We start from the raw sequence: 22873 nt of genomic DNA, 5'->3' as shown, positions 1-22873 counted from the left end.
GGTTAGAAAGCTTCTGCAATTAGTACAGATTTTATGCAGTGTGAAATAGAATAAATGTGTCAACCCTTTTCAAGCCTTAAATGCACTAAGCATATTACTAATACATATTTTTCTGACACACACTAACAAGCCATACTGACATTTGTGTGTGTATGTATGTGTGTGTGTGTGTGTGTGTGTGTGTGTGTGTGTGTGTGTGTGTATATATATATATATATATATATATATATAGGGTTCCTATTAGATGACCGAAGATTTGAAAAGACAAAAAGGCAAAATGACAAAGCAGCATATAAGCGAATTGGAGTCGGTATATCTAAGTAGGGGGGTGTGGGGAGCAAAGCCCCCCACTTTACGTTATGTTTTTTAAGTTTTTTTTTTTTTTTTGGAACAGCGATTTTTTTCCCTTGGAAAAAAATTGCTGTTCTAAGCGTTTGAGTTTGTAAGCTTTCGCTTACATAGGGTCGATAAATCATCATTTGCTTTTCTAAGCTTTCAATGATTTACTATTGACCATATATATATATATATATATATATATATATACACACACACACACACACACACACACACACACACACACACACACATTCTCCCATTGATTCAATGCTAGGTTAGCATATGTGTTGGCAGTAGGTGTCCCCATTGCCACACCTGAGATCTGATGATGCAGCTGTTCAAGTATACATGCATTACTGGTTGATACAGTCTCTAAAAGTGAGAAACAGTTTCTGTCTACTTTTACCTACCTGTAAAATTAGTATTTGATACCAAGAATTCTGTAACAGCTTGCATCCCATAACAATGGGGGGAATCACTGTAAAAAGTGAATTTGTATCTAATGTGACAAAAATTCATTATTAGAATGATTTGCAGATCATGGTACAAAGTATTGCTGCACCTGGGTTTGCTGATTTAATTATAATATCAGGATTATTTTTTATTTCATTAAGGAATCAAATTCATCCTTAGTTAAGTTATATTCGTTATTATATTTAGGCTGTGCATAAAAATCATGTAATTGATTCACATATGTCATGAAACACACTAACCCGGTACAAAGGTGCTTATCTCTTGATAGTATTATTATTATTAACATGTATACTATTTTTAAGTACAAGTTTTAAATTAAGATTTCTTGTAAAAAGTTTCAGGTCTGTTAATGCATCAACGATTGAGTCACTTTCTGTAAACTGAAGTCCTTTGTTCTCAAGGAACAGTCTGTGGAAGTGAATTCTAAGCTAGGTATATTAACAATGGCTTTATCATTACTCAGTTGCTGTTCAATGAACGAACGAATGTGGGTCTCTAGACCGTTGTAATGCTTTTGATCTTCACCTCTTTTTTCTTGCTCTTCCCCTGTATGATCCTCTTCCCTTCATCTCTATTTTCTCTGGTAAACTCAATTTGAGAACAGTTTGTTGGTAATGGAAATCCTCACCAATCATGATGTCTCACACTCTTTAACCCCTTTCCTGTATGGTTTACCAAAGATGCACAAGATGTTGCAGTGACCTTCAGTTAGGCCTATTGTTTCCAGTCAAGGATGGATTACTGAGCAATTTCTCTGTATCTTGAGAAGTTAAGTACTTTTCTGAATAATTTATCAAGTTACATCAAAGATACTGGTGATTTTTTTTAGATAAGTTGTGTCACTGGTCTGCAAATGATTCTAATGCTGAATTTATAAATTCACTTTTTACAGTGCTTCTGTATTGTTATGGGATGCAAGTGGTTACAGAACTCATGGTATCAAATATTAATTTTACAGGTAGGGAGATAGAAACTGTTTGATCACTTTTATAGACTGTATTAACCAGTAATCTGTTTATATTTGAAGAACAGCTGTATCATCAGATCTCAGATGTGGCATTGGTGATACCTGTAGTCAACACATATGCTAACCTACTGCTGAATCAGTGGTCGAATTGGTGTGTGTGTAATGTGTGTGTGTGTGTGTGTGTGTATATATATATATATATATATATATATATATATATATATATATATACATATATATATGTGTGTGTGTGTATATATATATATATATATATATATATATGTATGTATATATATATATATATATATCCCTCTTAGCTTGAATATATTGGAAAAGTCGCCTTTTATAACTGCAGTATGTTGCTTATTTTGATAAGAAATGGGACTAGTCTGCATGATTGTCTCTTAGTTAGATACTATTACACAATTTTGAAAATTTAAATTGAATTATTCTTATGAAAAATGAACTTTCTTGATATTAGTTTGAGTAAACAAGATGGTCACCAGCATCTTTAGAAAGGAATTACAGGCAGATAGGTTCCTACATAGAGAGAGCATGAATCCACCGCATATTTTTAAGGGCATCGTAACATTTTTAAGAGTGAGTAGATTAAATACTGATGAAAATACCTGTAATTAACAAATACAAGAGATGATACAAGAATTCCAGAAAAGAAAATACAGTGAGGTGTTGAGTCCTCAAATTATGTAGTGAAAGAAAGAACTGACAAAGCTAGACCTTAGTGAGAGATTTAGTAGAAAGTTGAGAGAGAATTACGGAGCAGTGTTCAGATATTAAATGCAATGTTTTATCTAATTCTGTTGTGAAGCATTATGCTGAGAATGGTTCAGAGCATATTTTTATGTTTAGAGTTAAGAAAGTATTGCTTAATTTAAGGGGTGAAGTAAGATATTACAGAATATGAGTGGATATTGAGGCTTGAAGCTGATCGGTCACCTGGAATATATGCAGCAATTAGTATCAAGCTAGGGTGGCCACGGTGGTGCAGGTGTTAGCGTTGTCACCTCACAGCAAGAGGTTCTCTGGTTCGATCCTCAGCTGGGGTGCCTTCTGTGCGGAGTCTGCATGTCCTCCCTGTGGTCGCGTGGGTTTCCTCCAGGTGCTCTGATTTCCTCCCACATCCCAAAGACATGCTGTAGGTGGATTGGACACTCTAAATTGGCCCTAGGTGTGAGTGTGTGCATGTGTGTGCCTTCTGTGGAAGGTTGGGCGCCGGGCTGGCAACTCGACACTGTAAAAAAACTCCACTGCCAATCATGAGCGGACAAGTGATCTGCTGTGGCGACTCCTAACTGGGAAAAGCCAAAAGAAGAAGTATCAAGCCTAGTTTGAAATTAAAACAGGTGAAACTGTGAATTAATATTCACTTTAGGCTTATATTATGTTTATGGTCCATTCTTTATGGACTTTACAATGGGAATTGCACATAAATGTCAGTATGGCTTGTTAGTGTGTTTAAGGGTGGAGACTTAAATAACAAGGTAAAATCCTGCACATCTGATTGATTATTAAAGCTTGAACCTCACAACTTATTGGAATTGAGGTTTGAAGCTGATCAGTCATCTGGAATAAATGTGGTAATTAGTATTAAGCCTATTTTGAGATATTAAAACAGATGAAATTCTGAATTTGTGCTCAATACAGGCTCATACTATATTTATATAGTCTGTATTTCACGGATCTTATGATAATAGCAAGTGTAATTACTTATAAATGTCAGTGTGCTTAAGGGGGTGGAGATTTGAATAAGGAGTTAAAATACTTTGCATCTGATTGTTTATTAAAGCATGAGTCTCATTCATTGGAACAATCACCGTTATTTGTTTTAGATTTATGTTGGAATGAAAACAAAATAAATCATGCCGTATTTATTTATTTTCAGATATTTGAAATTCATCTGAATGATTTATTTTTAAATTGTTGTGGAACTTCTTTAATTATGTATGTTATGTGATGGTATGCTGTGTCATGTGTTTTACTATAAATGTGGAGCAAGTTAATTGTTTTTATTGAACACTGATGAAGGGACTTTGTCCTGAAAGCTTTGTGGATTTGAATATGTATTAAAAGTTTTATTGAGCTTACCTCAGGTTTCTTAAGTCTGTTTTTTTTACAAGTGTTTAGCATCTTACAGTTGAATTTATTTTTGCTTGCAGTCAAATTTTTCTTTTCTTATAGAGTCAATCTATATTTGAGTTCCACTTTTGAGTTTTTTTTCTTTAATTTGGCATTGTATTAGAAGTAGGGCAGATAACATCTATGCAGCAGTTTACATGTGCATAGAATTTAGTGGTAAAGGATTCCGCATAAGCAGTGGGGTCGTCATGTTGGAAGGCGATTTTGAATTCAGTTACGTCTTCGCTCAGTTTTAGCAAATTAACTTTTGCGTAATCACTGAATGCTGAAGTATTTGAATAATGCTTTTTGTTTCAGTCTTAAGGTGAATGTGACTGATTTATGGTCTGATTTGACCAGGGAGGAAGTGAAATTGATGGGGAGCAAAGTTGCCCCTGTTGGTAAAGACCAAATCCAGGATTATATTGCTTTTTGTTAGAATGTCGAAGAGCTAGTTCAGTTGTTTTGTGTTGAAGCCCAGAAATTTCTGGGCATGCGTCCTTGAAGTTGTGTACCTCTTAACTTTTCACTGCTTCTGTACCAGCACAGATTATCTTCTGTCACCCAATCTAAGCACTTTGTAGTAGTAGTGACCCCCATGGTCTCACAGTTGCAAAGATCCTTTTCTTTCTTCCGGGGTACTAGCTACCACTTGTCCCCTCAGCAGTGTATTTTCGAAGCTTTGCTTTTAGATTGTGATTGCTTACTCCAAACACAGTAAGTTTGATATATTATTTATTTAATTAATTTTTGATCACATTAATAACAGAGCAGCAGCAACAGTTCCAATAACATTAACTTATGTGTCTTTAATTTTAATTTTGGTCTACTCTTTATGAAATGCAGCAGTAGATGAATAAACCATTTAACAGGAAGTGCCTTTGTTTCCGCATATTTTGATAACACTTCTTTCCGTGCAGTTTCCAGACCTACTTTATCTTGTTAGTGAACAAATAAATACAAAATGAGCTAAAAAAAGCTCAGCTCAGCTTCCAAAAATCAACAGGCAGGGTAGAATTTCCACATAATTTTATTCTGGTACATCGGCATTTCGCCCTCAAAGGAATAATGAATTAAACAATACCCATCCTTATATACATCACTCAAACACAATTACGTTAATAAATTAATAATCAACCAAAATCAATTATTCAGTAGAGTGCAGTACAACCATTAACCATCAGTTGCAAGTTTTACAGGTTTTTCCCAACAAGTTTTTACAAAAATCTCCCCCAAGAAAAGGCATCATCACAACAGTTATACTTTTTATCCATTTGTTACAACATTAGATAGTACAAAATGAAGAAACTTAGGACAGGATCAATACAAACAATCAGAATATAAACATACACTGTTCCATAGCTAAATACTATAAAAATGTTTTATAAAGTTAAATTACTGTCAATATTCAGCCCTTTAGGTTGGAGTGTGCTATAATTAATAATCATTCTACATTCCAACCTATCCGACTCACTTTTGAAACTTCTCCCATGCTCCATAAATGGATGTGCTAGAACACTAAAAAATAAACCTTTACAGCCTCCATGAGTGGACACAAAATGTTCTGCTACTGGACTCAAAAACTTTCTATTCCTAATGTCACCCAGGTGTTCCATAATTCTTAATTTCACCCTTCTTTTAGTTTGCCCAATATACCACTTTATTTGATCACAATCGCAACCTAAAATATAAATTATACCCTGTGAATTACAATGAAAAGTCTCTCTAGCTCTGTACAAGATCCCATTGATTTTCCATCCATCCAAATTCTTAATTCTACTACAAATACTGTAGTTCCCACATGAGTACATACCACTTTATCCAAATTCACTGAATTAATATCTTTAACATTCAGTATTTCTTTTAAATTATTATACCTTCCATAGGAAAAAGACACACGATCAGGGAACAGTTTACCTACACTACCATCCTCCTCAACCAAATACCAAAATTTTCTAACAATATTTTCCAACACCTGAGAGAATGTTGAAAAAAATTTCTTTCACCATTACATCTTCACTCAATCCTTTCCTTTTATGGAAAGAACCCCACTTCCTATCTAAAATTTCCTCAAGTGCATATTTCTTAGCAATTAGTAATTGCTCATCTGGGTAGCCCCTGGCTCTCAATCTATCTACAGTTTCATCAGTGAAGCCCTGTATTAATGATTCTTCAGAAGTCATCTTGTTACTTAGTCCTGAATCTGGTCACTTACTGTTTATTGTAGTGAAATTAATTTTGGGCGTGCAGCTAAGAGAATAATTGGAATCCCACCTTATTTCTGCCAGATGTAACTGTATGAAATGTTGGGACCAGGAAGAGTGAATTCCAAACTGCAGAGACTGAATGGCCGAAAAACAATTAGCTTAATGTATCAAGGCCAAGATGATAATTTCTCTGAATATTCCTTTTCTCCGTATTATGGCAATCTTAAAGTTAATATATAAAAGTTTGGGGATGGGGGGATTGTCCCTCCCCCACATGGGGGGTGCAGGGGAGCTGGCCTCCTGCAAAACAGTTTAAAGGAGAAGAGCGATGTTTGAGATTCGTTCTTATACATGGTTTTCTCTCGCTCTCTTTTTTCTGCATGTCAGCACTTGCATTTCAAGTGCTGTCATGTTAACAGGGAGCCGTATATAAAGCCTCATCCTGGCACATGCTTCTTAAGAGGTGTTAACACTGCGAAAGAGACCGTGAGCTACTTGTATGTATAAATGATTTCTTGTCTTTTATTACTAAGCAAACTGCATTTGACTCGGATGTTGCCAAGGCATCTTGATGGCTGCAACCAGCCATAACGCTTTATTTTTGCACAGTTTTGACACTTATTTTATGTATTTTACAGGTGGATGGGAAGCATAGAAATGCCAGCACCGTGTTTGAGAGACTTCATATCGACATTCAGCACTTGGCTCTGAGTAAGTTTTTTATGCAGTTGCTCAGTTATTTTTATTTCCTTTTAGTGATGTACATGCAGGTGGTAATCTTGGCTGTAAATCCTTGTAATAGTCTTCAGAAGTTGAATCCTAACCATAAATTCTGGTAATAATCTTCAAACGTTTGCAAAGACTTGTTTTATGAAGAGGACATTTGCCAAGGTATAACAAAGTGTCAGAAGCAGTACTTATAAGCAGCCATACTTGAACTTTGCTGACTTCTGTAGAAATAGCCAGTGTAACTTAAAAATGTTGTAAAGTAGTAAATGCCGACCTTACATGAGATGCCTTCTGCAGTGGCCAACTCTTGTGATTGTTTTGTTCTGATATCACCAGCTGGGAAGATTTCTGAATTTCATTATCTTCAGCATTCAGGGTGCATGTGCCTTCTGCAGGTTGTATGCATAATAATGTGTATTGTGTTAGGGCAAAGTTCTCGGCCCCTGCACCGCTCACTTTTTCTCATGTATATGTTTAGTTCTCGGGCCTAACTTTTTTGTGGGAATGTTCTTGCATTTGATACTCCACTCATTGAAACCTTTTACATGCTCTGTGGCCAGCAAGTCATGAGTTAATACTCACACTAACATTCCATCTTGCCTGGGAGTGGAGGGTATGCAACATTCCCATAAGTGTCGGAATGTAACCTGGACATCCACAGGACAAGAAAAAAAGCATTTATGTTATGTCAGCCATCTCATGATGGTGGCTGTGGAGAGTGCTGTTTGCAGAAACTGAGAAGGGAGGGTTCCTAGCATGATAATGGGCTGCTGCTTTATCAGTGTGGGAGAGTAAAGAAGCTGGAGACCAGTCATTGAGTCATTGTCCTCCTGCTGTGTTTGCCCTGGTGGCAGTCTTTCATTTCTTAAACGCTGAGTGAGTTTTCACTCAATGAGGGGTTGAACTAATACCCCTTAAAGGCTGATAATGAGAGAAGAGTTGAAGCTGCACTCCAGCAGTCACATTGGCAGTGGTATTCCTGGATGTCTGCACAAACTCTTGTCACTTTATATCATCCTAAAATCATTTCACTCTGCCTGCTCTTATGAAACAGTCACTTAAGTTCCCCAATGTTGATTTGGGCCAGTGTTGACATTGCAGATCAGGGAGTCTTTCTGAACTTCATGTAGGACTTACCAGCTAATGTAATAGAAATTCCCTGGGGTCCTCATGCATCATTTGGGCCCAAAAGGTTGACCCAGATGTTGCATGTGCATCTGTTAGTCAGCTTGCAGGCCAAATACATGCTGTTAAGAACCACAGGCTAATGCAAGCATTAAGTTTTGGTCAGACCTCTCAAGGCCAGTAATCACATCTGGTGATCTGCACCTGTTCCCTTTAGACTTTTGAATATTGGCTAAAACGTTGTCCACCCTTTAGTGCCTCGTATAGGCAGTGCCAACCTGGTAAACCTTGTAGTGTAGTAAAACCAACCCAGGATAACCTGAACATATTACTGCTTAATGTCAGGAGTACTCCCTGCAAGCTCCCCTTGCCCTTGAAAATATAGACCTCTGTTTAGTTATGGAGACATGGTTTAAAGCTGTGGAGATCACCCTGGCAGTGCAAGGCTATAATACCTTCTGTGTTTTTAAATGAGCTACTACACAGGAAGAGAAAGAAAGTGCAAGTGTCTCAGTATTTGTCAGAAACCGTTACACCTCAAGACTGGTAAAGTAGTATGACTCATTTGAGCTTCTCCATGTCCAACTCACAATAAGCAAAGTCCCATACCATATCATTTCAAGCTGTAGGTTCCAGTCTTTGACACAGGATACCCATACTACATACCTAAGTATGTACTGGAGCTGCTCTGCATGGTACAGCATTCACTGTGTAGTCTCAGAGATTCCTGGACTTTGTTGACACAAATGCTCCGGACCAGCTAAATGTTCTGAATGAGTCAGTGTTGCAGTATTCATAACAGATTGGCTGTAACCCACTGACATCCAGCCAGGGTATCAAAGCTTTACCTTCTAAGGACGGACATCTGGATGATCAACTCACCTCATCAAAGTAGGGATATAAAATTTGGATGTATGTGCAAGATTCTCAGACTGTCTCACCACCAGCCCAAGTTCAGGTCATTGCACCCAATGGACTGTGATCCGTCCCTCAGATCCTTGTTTGGGAGGAGATTACCAGTACTCTGATAGAAATGGGCCAAGGCTCAGAACATGCTAAGCTGCTACATGTCAGGAGAAATAATTTATTGATTTTTCTCACCCAGTTAAAGTCTCCTGAACAGATATCCTCAGATGCAAATACTTCTACAACTGATTCTCAATCTCCTGGTCCAAAAAGGCCAGACAAGTTCTAGACCCATCTGCAGTATCTCTTGGTCTTGGACAAACCTTCCAAGCTGCTTCCTGGTACTAATATTCTTCCCAGTGATAAGGATAGTCAGACAGTGGACAGTTGGGATAAGAAAGTGTGTACTTTCTCCACTTTCGTTTTCAGAATAATTAACTACCAAACTTAAATGACAAAATACTTTGTGTTACAGTCCTTAAGAAAGACCATCACAGAGCTCCACACACTTGAATCAAAACAGAAACAGCATATGCAATCTGTAATGGCTCAGACTTCACAGATAGCCAGACACAATATAAAATGGAGCTATGATTCTGTGAATGCCTCTTCCAGGGTAGTTGCTACTGGCACAGTGATCAAGCAGTATGAGTGGCTGTGATGGAAACCTATTCCAGAAGATTTCTAGTGTATAAATTCCAGCTTCATCTTAATGAAATATTTTATACAGTTCTTTGGTACTATAGAAATTGTCCAGCAAAATCTACCCCCTTTGCCAAGAGAGATCCTAAGACATCTTACAGACAAAAAGAACAGGTGTCATCAACCTTTTGGCTTTCCTGGTCTCCTCAGATATAAAAGATGCTTATCTGCATATTCCCATCTGTCCTTCCTGTAGAAAATTTCTCCAGTTCTTTACTGGATCATCACATTTTCAGTTTACTGCCTTTCCCTGTGGTCTTTCTACAGCAGGGGTTTTCATAAAGTGTCTGGCCCCATGGTGGCTGTCTACCACACTCAGGGCAAACAATGACCTCCTACTCCAGGCTTTATCCAGGGACACCTTCTTCAAGCAACTTCATTACACTGCATGACTTTTGACCATCCTGGGTTCACCATCCATTACAAAAAAATCCCATTCCAATCCCACCCACAATTGACCTTTTCTGTGATGCAGCCTGAACACTTCACCATGCATGCTTGTATTCTTCAGGAGAAGGTCACCTCCCTAGCCATCAAGTTCTTAATACTTTCCAACAAGGATCATTGCTCTGCCAGACAAGCCTTCAGGGCTCTGGGACTCATGGGTGCCACAATCCCTGTGCTGCCTGTCGCCAGGCTACACATGAGAAAAATACAGTGGTATCTGAAATCACTGTGGTCCTAGCAGTCTCGCCCTCTCAAGACCAGCATTCCTCCTCTTCCTTGCATTAAAAAGGAACTCTTGGTGAACCAACAAGGTTGATCTCACCCCAGGTTTTTTGTTCACTCCAACCCCACGCATCCAAGTCCTGATTACGGATGCTTCAGACAGGGTATGGAGGCTTGGACAGGAGACCACAGAGTTAGTTGAGTGGCATGCCCATATAATGAAAGAACACATCAACATCTAGGAAATGAGTGCAGTCCTACAAGACCTACAGACCTTCTCAGCATCTTTGGAAACCAGGCACTCTGTTGGTGTACATGGACAACATCACAGTGATGTGGTAAATAAGCTGGGAGGCACAAAATTCTACCCCCTGTGCAGGCTGGCACAGGAAGTTTGGCATCTAGCCTGTCAGGTGAGTCTTACACTTACCATGACTATTATCCCCTCTCAGCAGAGCATATTGGCAGACTGTATAAGCAGGGACATGGAGGATCCTCATAAATAGTCTCTGAACACAGAGGATTTCAAATCTATCACTCATGGGTTGGGAATTTCCCAAATAGACCACCTTGCTTTTCCTGAGCATCACCTACTCCCTCTTTTCTGCACAAGGAGCCCATTACCTATTGCCTGGAGGGAGAGATGCCTTCTCCTTTCAATGGACAGGGAAGTTCCTTTATGCATATCCCCCTCTGCCTCTGCTCCAAGTGCTCCTACTCAAGACCCAGAAGTAATCTCCAAGACTACTGCTTCTGTCATCTTTCTGGCCAAAGCAACACTGGTTTCCTTTCCTGTTTCATCTAACAACAACTGGAATGACCACAGACGTTCCTCACAAAAAAGAATACAGAGTGTAACTCATATGAAATATGCAGACCACCTCAAAGCCTTATGTTTATACTCCATTTACAGTCTACTGAGATGATCTATGCCTGGGCTACAAAGTATCATCTGATCCAGTACTGATGGACTTATTGTACATCTGCAAGTCTGACAGCATTAGAATTACCCAATGAAAGGACTTGAATCTTGTTTGCAACATAAACAAAACATGTTGGAGGGACAGTTTTGTGTCTCAGAGACTCCCTCTACTCTGGACCAGGCTTCCCATCCACGTGAGTCAGAGTTTCATCCCTGATCCTTTTTAAATGCAATTGGATCAGTAGATGGGGAAATGGAAATTTACTCTGGGACTGGCACCTATGCCCCTATTGGACAGAGGCAGTTTGTAAAGGCTCTGCTGTCTAAACATAACTATATACCCCTGGGTAATTTAGCCTATCTTTTACAATGGGAAAACATGTCTAGGCTTAAAAAAAGGCTCCTACTGCCATTAGTACTTGCCTTTGAACCTATAGTACATGCTTCCATATGTGCTAGGTCCCTATTTCCTGATACTCTGTGTTTGCCTTTCACATAAACAGTGCCTACCCTTGAAACTAGGGGTAGGGAGGGATCTTTCTCTTCCATATTGCCCTGGCAAGTGGAATTTGAGGACCCAGATGTTCCTATCCCTAAGACAGTCGAACATCAAAACTTCCCCTCTCTGTAGCTCCCACTGGATGATTCCTCCTTTGGGCAGACTGTTGGGGTGATGAAAATCAATAGGGACTGGCCTGTTGCTCCTCTGCCTTCCCAAAAGTAAAACCTTAACTGATCTGAGTAACAATTAGGACAAGTGTGAGAAGCTTCCTGTAATGATTGAGCAGTGATTTAACAAATGTCATAGGAGTGCAGACCTCTGTGCCCTCCAGTACAGTGTATGGCACTACTATGTATTCAAATACATTGGATGGCACAGTATATCTGTTAAATTAAAAATGAGGAGAAACCTGGATGTATAGTAACCCCCCCCCAAAAAAAAAAACAAAAAACATTTGGGCAAGTATGAAGAGTTCTCCTCTCTTAGTTATAAAATAAATTCTGAAAGCCCTGCTCACAGATCAGTATGTGGCTGCAAAAGGTACTTTAAAGCTTGATAATTCATAATTCCTGCAGTTGGTACTTGATTTTAAGACTGTTAATGTTCATCAGCACTTGGCAGCACTGTGGCTAAATGGTTAAGATCTTTGCCTCTCGGCCCCAGGGTCTGGTGTTCAGTTTTGCCGTCTGATCACTGTTTTAATTTCTCCAAAAGCTTAGGTTTTTACATACTTTGATGTGAATGGACCGCACTCCTAAGTCAGGGTATAATTAAAGTTTGTGAAATCAGTTTTACTTCAGTATTTGACATTTGATACGACTGCTGTTCTCAGCACCCACAATTGCCTCTTTTTGCAGTTCATTAGGGGTTGCTTTTATTAGTGGCATATTTAAATGTTTGGAGATTCTTTTTCATTAGTCCAGTTTGCTCTTAATACAACTGGAGCTGTGTATCCTTACTCCATATTGCTCTAGTTTCTGCTTATAAGTCCTGAAATTTTACACATTTAGTCACTGGGTATAGCAATTTCAATAATCAAAGGTATTTCTGTTTTTTTTCTCTTTCAATATCTGGTCTGTTTGCTTTTGCCTTCTTAGCTGCTGGTATGGCGTGATCATATGTAATTATTAGTTCATTTTCAGCAATGCTTTGCTGTTCATGTTTCCAGTATCTCTCAGATGCCTCTATGTGGTAATGCTTACAAAGTCTCCAGTGCAGTAAACCTTGCCACATGTCTTTCAGTATACAATCCTTCAACCATAAGTGTATTGCAGTCTACAACAGGATTGTAATTATTTCTAGATCAATACTGCATAATCAACATTTTTCTGTCTTTCCTACCTTATCTGTGGATTTCTTGAAACATCTAGTACTTAGTCCACTGTCTTGGGGCTGCCAATATTCATCTTTTGGTTTCAATTTTCGCCTTTGCCATTTGTACACCAACTCTTGATCAGCATGTGGCTGTTCCAGCAGATCTCTAAAGTTCTTGCTTTAATTGTGATCTTTCTGTTTATCTTTTTTGTTTCCCTAATCCTGCTTTTTTTTTTTTTTTGTATTCTTTTGTATTTATTTTGCACTTTCTGTTGCCACCTGATTTTTATCCATGTTTGATTGAATTTCCATGCCATGCATATGGTTCTTGCATATCATTTGGTAGGCATTAAGCAATTTTCTTGTTTTCCTGTTAAGTTTATGCAGCTGTTTTTTGTGACCAGTAAATCACCCCAAAACTGTTTTAAGTTAAAAAGAAAAGAAGTGGAAGTTGATTTATAGGTTGAACTTTATTTCTAGATGTTAAAGCGGTTTTCAGTATTAACTTTTGCCTTCTAAAATATTCCTTACTGAGCTTTGTTCTCATTTTTTTCATGCTGCATCTCTGCCCCTTCATCTGTTCCAAGATGTTTGTACACTCCTTTTTGCTCTAAATCATTTGTATCACATTCCTCCCCAAGTTTTTTATTTTCTCAAGTCTTTAGTTTTCCACTTTCAAATATTGCTGTTGCACATTTGTTGAGACCAAATGACTTTCCTATGTTATCTGTGAAGGTTTTAACAATTTGTATCGGCTCTTCCAGCTGTTTATCTGATGAACAATACAGTTTTAGGTCATCCACAAAAAGAAGAGGAAATATTCTCTGACTTGATTTTCTTGGAGTCTAACTGAATCTGATCTGTGACCAGCTTAATGAATTGTGAGAGCAAGACAAAACAGTAATGCTGACAAAGAATCACCTTGAAATATTTTAATCTGGATTCTCACACCCTGGATAGCAATTTGTCCATTTTTTGTGGTTCATCTCATCTGCAAAGTGGTTTGCCATTTCTTCATAGTAACTGCAGTATAATTTAACAGTGTCTGATAGATCTTATAAATCTGTAAACATTCTATAATCCAAAATGAGAAATACTATAGAATGCTTTTTTGTACTCTGTCCATGTCATACTGAGGTTCCTTCTCTTTGTACAGGTGTCTGTTATGGCTTTGTTTAACAAAACATGATCTTTTGTTCCATATGAATCTTTTTAGTCCTCTTCTGTTCTATGGCCATGATTGATTTTTTTTGTAAACAAGAAACATCTTTATTAAATTATCACGTTTTTGACATAGGCAGTCATGCATTTATATAAATGAAGCCAAACCATATTGACATAATTTTAGTTGCAGACATTATACATCACAAACCACGTTGACATAATCGTAGTTGCAAACATTATACATCACTTATCTATCCAGTCATTGTCAGTCAAATCAAATCTTGCCTTCTTTTAAACTTCATTCCTCCTCTGCATGTATTGTCACAACTCCCATGTTTTCCTATGTAATTTGCACCTACCCTTTGCTAAAGATCCCAATTCCAGTTGTTTTATGTCTGTTACTATATTCACTACTTCTATTTAAGGTGGTTTAGACACTGATTTCCATTTTCTAGTAGTTGTTTTTTTGTTGGACACTATAATTAGACTCAGCAAAGCCTTACTATGTCTAGGCAAGTCTGATTCTGTATCATAGCTCAAAAAATAATTTCCTTAATTAAACCAATTTGCTCACCCAGTATCTGACAAAGCAGTTTGTAGGGAATCTTTAAAGTCTGCCAACTCATTACACTCCCAGATAATATGTTCCCAGTTACCTCTTTATTCCCCATCACACCTCCAACATTTGCTGTCTACCTGAGAAAACAATCTTTGGAGTCTACTTGGGGTTTAAAAATACCTATGTAAACACTTTCAAGCAAAGATCCTAAATCTTCTACACTGTGTTGCATATTTGGGAGATATACATATATCCCCAGTTGTTTTGTTGTGAATTGCTTATCCAGTCTCTCTTCCCAATCCTTTCTAACCTCCTCTGATTGATTTGTATAGTTATCATGCAATATTTTGTATGCTCTACTAATTATTCCTTTTTTAACAGCAGCTTATGTGCTAGATTATACTAAGAGCTCTACTAGTGCTGGTCTTTCACTTAGGATCCCCCTATTTCTTTCTTTTTGCCTGTACTCTGATATCAATCCTTGATAGGGAAGGCAATCTGTCCTGCAGTCCAAAATAAATTCTTGGCCTCTTCCCATTCTACTACCTTTCCCTCTCTAATTATTTGCTGCCAATACCTTGGATGTTCTTCATGTTTCACTGTTGCAGTCATTACATTTGGGTAATGTGCTGGCAGGTTGCCCTCAGTCAGCCTGAATAACAAAGTCTTGGGTCCTGCATCGGTTGCTGTCTCCTCTTCCATGACGTCAGGTCGTCAAGGGTATAAAACATGCAGCTTACGCCATTTTATTCAGTCTTTCTTGCCACGCGGTGCCCGAAGCGGAAGCAGTTCGCAAGTGCCGGTCGACCGACTCCTGAAATTTTCGTATTCGAGTTTCAGAACCAAAGTCGTCAAACTAAAGCGGTACCCGTTGAAACTTTTTCTTGCTCCTTACCGATGTCAGTAAAAGTTAATAATTGCATTACTTGTGGGAAGCAAATACCTCATAAGGATTTTAATTTGTACTGTATTCCTTGCCTAGGCCCTGATCATAACTTGCCTTGCTGTCGGTTTTGTGCTAGATTTAACCAACGCACTATTTAGTGTCTGTATATTTTTGCTTCTAAATATTTTGGTCCGAGATTTAATTATCCTGAAATGTCGTCGGTTAGCAATCCGACTACCGGAGTTCATAAAAAATGCAAAGAAAAAGGCAGAGACAGACCGTCAAGGTGTAAAACAGATGACGAAGCTTCTCCCAAGCCAGTCGCTGGTTCGCCGGTACTCAGTGAGGCGCTTTTGCAGCCCCTGATACCCACTACTTTTGAGTCGCAGGCCTCTACCGTGACCCATTCAGAGTCTGGTATGCCGCGAGATTCTCAGAGTATTGAACCCGTGGGTGTCTCTCCCTTGGATGGGTCCGGAGCTGCTCAGCGGCTCCCTTGAATGGATCTGGAGCCACTGAGCAGGTACCGGCTTCTGAGGGTGTATTCAGGACTCAACATTTTTATATTAAACTGACACCAGCAACAAAACTAAAAAAAAATGATCAAGGAAGCTGAGGATTTAATTACCTAGGGGTTCCCAACCCCACCGCAGCTAGGCCTAGGAGGGCAAGTGACTGTGAATCTTCAGATCAGGTTTCCCATCTTCTGATTCCACTCTTGATCAGGATTTTCTTCTATTCCTTATGATTCAATTCTGAGAGGAGAATCCATCCCATCCATCCCATCTCCTCCTGATTAATAATTACTCTTTAACTGAATATGGAGAACATAGAACATTGAGCTGGGAGAGGGGAAAAGAGGCTAAATCAAAAATCAAAAAGAGGCTAGAGGCTTTCCTTTCTCTTCCCTCTTAGGCCTTTTTATGGCACTACCTCCTGTTCAGAACATTGCATGGTTCCTTCAGAAGCAAGCATGGCTCCTGACAAGCTCTGGTTCCTAGTAAAGGTAGACCAGATAGACATTACAGTTCCCTCCCACCACCACATTTTTTTCAAAAAAAATCCTGCTGCTGATCCTGAGACAGCCAGCTAAAAAGTAAAGTAAAAAATTAATCCAGCCAAAAAAATATCCCCCTCTGATCTGAATTGTAGGTACTGGCTAGATGGGGTTGGGGTAAGAAGTTTTGCCTCTGCTGCTGGCAATCAGGGCTTCTTAAATATGCTTATTCAAACAGAAAAATTATGATATTGTATGTTGTGTGCAAATTAGAACAAAAAGATTGTGTGTGGAAAATGGAGTTGAAAAATTATATTATAGGAATTATTGCATGCAGCAGACCAGGTAGTTATCATACTTTGCATGCAATTGCATTCCTCTTTTGAGGACTGAGGGGGCCCGGCACAAGATCTGTGATTAGAAGATTAGCTTGCATGCAAATACTCTTTGGCAATAAGGATGAAGATGTTAAAAAGAAAATGCATGGATGCAGCATTGCAGCATGATACTAATAAGGTTGGAAAGTGAAAGGCCAAAGAAAAGACAAAGCTAAAAGCTAAAAAAAAGCAAAAAAAAAGATTTCTTAGAAGAGCCAGGGTAAGGCCAGGCACTGGCAGGCCTAATAAAAAAATACCAGTCCTTAGGGATCTCTCAGATCCACCAGGCGGCCCAGGGCACTCCAGATACCAATCAGAGACACATACCATTCAAACTAAGCTGGGTGCCCAAATCAATCTCCAAACCACACAGCACTGGCAAAAGGACAGCCTCCCTGCAGTAAAAGTAGTTGCACACTCAAACTTACCAGTACCACACCAGCACCACTATTAGCCCAGTTAGATCAAAGCCTTGGGCAAATCCTAGTTCAAAATGACAAGTTATTAAAATAAGTGGGTATTAAGTAAAGCATCCCAGAAACAATTCATGTCCTTCTCCTTCATGCCTATACCAGCTGGAAAATGAATGGCCACAAAACAGAAAGAAGTCATGTCAGAAACAATATCATGTCCCTCATGGACTACCATGCTATTCATCAGGTACCAGAAAGTACCAGAAAGAACAAGGTTTTATTCAAAGACTATTGGTTTTCCCAAAAAAAAGAATTCTTGACATCTGAACACACCTATGGAATTCTGAACAATTCCCCTGGACATTCTTACATCAGCATATTCCTATGCTAGGCAAGTATATGCTGCTACTAGGGATTTTTTTTAACTCTAGACTTAAGAGGCACTTAGAGGCACAGCAAATAATGCCAATCCTCAGCAGAAGATACCTTGCTTCACCAGTCTTTTGCATTTCAATTCTTGCACTGCCCCTTTTTTACTGCCCAATTGGCCTAGCTCAGTTAGAAAGTGCTGGGCATTGTGCATTTCAACAACATCCATTGCATTCTCAAAAATCTTTATCCTAGGTACATATCTGGACAATTTCAAGCAGGGACAAGGACATTCTTCTTCAATCTCTGGTTCAAAGAAGGAAGCACATCTGCTCAGATGGCTTTCACCATCCAAATCAAATGAAAAAGAAAAGAAATCACATGAGAAATAATACAAATATTCTGAAAGTTACTCTTCCAGACAATGAAACCTCATTGCAGACATAAAAAGGCAACAACAACACACATCTAACAAATGGCAACAAAAAAAAACAAATAGCAGCAAAACAAATTCTGCAGGCTTTGGGGTTCATGGCATCCTGCATTCTACTAATTCCATCCATATGCTAGATACATATGAAACTTGAATGATACCTAAAAAAAAGTTTATGGAATACAACATTATCGCAGCCTGGAAACTATAACTACAGACTCATCAGACTATGCAATTTTTTCGGTGGGCAGATGCATCACACCAAAAAAACACAAGTATCATCACCACTTCACTCCCCACCCCAAACCTTATGACTTACTCACAGACTACTACTAAAAACCAAAAACAAACCAAATGCATCTGATATGCATCAGAAAAGAGATGCTGCTTGTTCAGAATCTCTGACCTTGACTCAGACTTTAGGACTTACTTCATCCAATACTACATCAGATGGACAACAAACACATTGGTGGTGGTACATAAAATAAGGGGGGGGTACACATTCCTACCTTGCAGACTAGCCATGGCTTTGTGGACACAACACCACCTTGACTTACAAATCTTCACTTCTTCAAGCTTCCCTGGGAATGCAAAAACTCAATTGGCAAGCGGACTAATCTCAGAAATCTTATGAACCCTCATCTGGAAAACTGGATCCACAATCTTTCCTTCAGCATGTTAACACAGAAATGGCCCAGACATAGATCTATTTATTTGCCTCTCCCCAAAATGGATAGCTGGACAAAAAAATGATCATCACAAATCACAAAAGGCACCCTGAGCAGATATTGTATCTTGAAAAAGGAAAAACCTATCCTATCCTCATACTGCTTTTCCTCCTCCTTACTAAAAAGTCTTCAATAAAAAATCAAAAATGAAATTATGAAAAATCTTACTGCCACTCTGATCTGGGTACAACTAATAAAGCAACTACTATCAACTAATCTGTCTGGCTTTTCTCTATCCTCTCAGGGTACTCAGCTCAATCTCCTCTTCAAATGAGAAAGATCAGAACTTCTAAATTCTGCACACTCAGATGGAACTAATTATTCAAACAACACCTCTCAGTAAATCTGTGATGGATGTCATTTTGGAAACCAGAAGGCCTAGTACTAGAAACAAATTAAAACTGTATTCCTAGAGATTACAAATCAGCAACTGATAAGGAAAAAAGATTCCACCAAGCACCTCTCCAGTTTTCCATGACTGTATACAGTGCTTCCCCAGAAAAGATTTTCCAATGGCTCTATAATTTCCTTTCTATATAAAATCCATGCCTCCGGCCTGATAAAACTCCCTACCTCCCCTTCTTCCCACAGCTTGGGCAGATTTAAATACCTGCTCTTAAAAATTCTCCTTTAAGGCAAAAATTTAAAACCAACACCAAAGAATGTCCCAGCTCATTTTGAACTCATGCATCACTCCCTCAATTTTGTTTTGGAAAAAGCTACCCTGCCAGCTAAAGTTTCTATCTTGGAAAATAGCTTTTCTGAACTACAGGTTCTCATGGCAGTGGAGCCTTTTATTATATTTTACCCGGACAGGGTGTCCCTCAGGACCAATCCTTCTTTTATGCCTAAGGTGGTATCCAGTGTGGCTCTTAACCAGACCATTCACTTGCCAACATTTTATCCAAATCCACAGAACAAGGGGGAGTGGATTCTGCATTCATTGGATGTACACAGACAACTAAGATTCTACTTAAATAGGACCAAATCTCTAAGAAAGTCTGAGCAACTACTGGTAGCATTTGCTGCAGGATCAGAGGGGAAGGCTGTATCAAAGCAGACTATTTTTAAATGGATAAGCCACTGCATTCGTTTATGCTATTTACACCATGGTAAACTTGTGCCCAAGGGGATAAGATCACATTCCATAAGGGCTGCCTCTACTTCAGCAGCTTTTCTCAGAGTGGTCCCAACCAGAGACATTCTAGAAGCTGCTACTTGGAGCGCTGTTCATACCTTCACAAAGCATTATAATTTACCTCTCTTCTCCAAATCCAGGGCAGGCTTTGCCACTGCAGTCCTGCAGGGCCTTATAGCCACTCCTAATGCTGTTTAGTTCCAACCTCCCATCCATAGCTTTGGGATTCTACCCAAATGTAATGACTGCAACAGTGAAACATGAAGAACATAGTACAGTTGTGTACACTTACCATAAATGTAGATGAGTGTATTCACTGTTGCAGTCCGGGTTACCCACCCGCCATCCCCCTTTTCTATACCTTTTCTCTATCCTTCACTATACTCAAAAGCCTTTGTGGTGTATTTGCTTTTTAGTTGAAGGTAAAGTTTATATTTCTAAAAGTGCATTTATATATATATTTACTGTTTATTTATTTATTTATTTATATATATATATATATATATATATATATATATATATATATATATATATAAAATTTTTTTTTTTTTTTGCTCCCCATTTGGGGGGCACCTGACATCTGGGGCAAGAAAAACTGAATAAAATGGCGTCGGCTGCATGTTTTATACCCCTGACAACCTGACTTCATGGAAGAAGAGACCGCAACTGACGCAGGACCCAAGACTTTGTTATTCAGGCCGACTGAGGGCAACCTGCCAGCAGATTACCCAAATGTAATGACTGCAACAGTGAATACACTTGAACATCTACATTTATGGTAAGTGTACACAGCTGTACTTTCTTTTACCAGTTTTCTGCAATAAATTCCAGCCCCCCTATTGTCTGTATCCCAATTGTAGTCATCCATATCGGCAGAATCTACTTTACCATTCCCATGTTGGCTTAGTTCTTAGAATACTTTTTGCTAGTTTATAATATTCTGTATGGTTATTGTTATTCTCCTTAAGGATCTGCATCCAAAATCCTAGTCTCTCCTTGTTTCTTGAGCTTCCCCCATTTCAACATCAACTCTTTCCACTTTGAATTATAAGTTTCTATTTTTGCTGTGTATAGGAGCCTTAAATCTAGTAATCCCTAACTGTCTTGTTCAGTTGGAAGAATCAGCTTATCCAACTTGACTCTTCCTAGATAAAATCCTTCAGCTCTTTATTACTTGCTGTCCACAACTTCTTCTCTGGTTGATAAAAATATGCCTGACCTATATATAAAACTAAAGGGAATAAAATAATTTTAACTGCATTTATCATGCTGTCCATATCCGTATAACAGAGCTTCCAATTTCTCAGTTTTGTATTATCTTTTGTTTAGTCTCTTCCCGCATATCCTTAGATGCCATACCAGAACCCTTTTTAATTCATACTCCTAAGTACTTCATTTTATCATGTCCCCATAAATATGGATGTTGCTGAGCCAATTTGTGTGTGAGTGCATAACTTGCATCTATTGCCTTTGTTTTAGCTTCATTAATTTTATATCCCAAAACAATTTGAAAGTGCCTGGAAATTTTCCACATCACTGAAATGTCCTTTTCTGATTTTATAGGGTCTGAATAATATCATCTGCAAACAGAGCCAGCTTTTCTTGACTACCATGACAATTGTATGCTTGAATTTCTGAGTCTCTTATTTTGTTTGCCAGTTGTTCTAAATTTAGTGCAAATAACAAAGAGGAAAGATGGCACCCCTGCCTGGTTCCTCTGGTCAAACAGAAATTATCAGAGAGGAACCCACTTACTTTAATTTTCACTTCCAGTCCCTTGTATATCCTCCTAATCATCCTTATAATTTTATCAGTGATTGCAAATGTTTCCATTGCCCTACTCATAAAGTCCCAGCTTACTCTGTCAACTGCTTTCGCTGTATCAAGACCCACCAACCACAATGGTATTTTCTTATATTCACCTTCCTTCTAGATTGTCAATGTTCTATTAATGTTGTCAGATGTATGCCTCCCCTCCACAAAACCACACTGATCCATGTCTATCAATTTTGGCATTACCTTTGCCATTCTTTTAGCCATTGTAGGCATAAACACTTTATAATCATGGTTTTGGATTGAAATGGGCCTATGTGAAGCTGGATGTGATGGGTCTTTACCCTCTTTAGGTATTACAGCCACCACCACTTTCTTCCAGGAAGTTGATGCTTCTCCTCTTCTTAAAATAATGTTAAACAAAATCTTCCAGATCTTTATCAGTTTTTTTCTTCTTAGCTTCCACACTTCCACAGGAATACCATCTGTTCCTGGGGACTTTCCTGTTGATTGGTTATACATCACCATTTTTATCTGATCTCTTCCTATTCTAACTATTAGTAATTGAGCCTCATCTCCCTCAAACCTTGACATATTTAATTCTTCCATAAACATTTCTATTTGTACTTTTTCTTGATCTCCATATTTCTCTGCTTTATACAAACTTTCATAAAGTTTTCGAAATATTTCTAGTACCTCTACAGGATCTCTTGTTATCTTCCTTATTAGAGGTTCCCTAAGCTTGGCAACAACCCTTTCTACGAGTCATGCTAAAAGTTTTTGTGCTTTGGCATTATTATCAAAAAACAGTCACTTAACAGCAATCTTTCTAAGCTCGTGTATATTATCAAGGTAATCCCTTATTTTCTGATTAGCACTCCGCAATTGCTGATAATCTTGTTCTGTGAGGTTCCCCGTATTCTGCAATACATTAGCATTGGTTAGTCACTCTAAATAATTCTCGTTACTTCTTAACCATATCTCCCTTTTTTATTTTCACCCTATTTTTAAATTCCACCTTAATTTTATCCCACTCCCTACCTA

At 38.4% G+C, this 22873-nt stretch overlaps 1 protein-coding gene across 1 annotated transcript in view; it reads left to right on the top strand.

Annotated features, from left to right (window-relative positions):
* Positions 1 to 22873, top strand: part of TRMT13 (tRNA methyltransferase 13 homolog) — a 780528-nt gene that overhangs the window by 436462 nt on the left and 321193 nt on the right. Inside the window, exon 8 of the mRNA XM_044085778.1 lies at positions 6762 to 6834. Coding sequence (XP_043941713.1) covers positions 6762 to 6834 — 73 coding nt within the window. The remainder of the gene's footprint in view (positions 1 to 6761; positions 6835 to 22873) is intronic.

Source organism: Protopterus annectens, chromosome 10.part0 (assembly GCF_019279795.1).
Source record: "Protopterus annectens isolate FY-2018-M chromosome 10.part0, PAN1.0, whole genome shotgun sequence".
Taxonomy (NCBI): Eukaryota; Metazoa; Chordata; order Ceratodontiformes; family Protopteridae; genus Protopterus; species Protopterus annectens.
The sequence above is the reverse complement of the archived record's forward strand: the minus strand, read 5'-3'. Positions and strand labels throughout refer to the sequence as shown.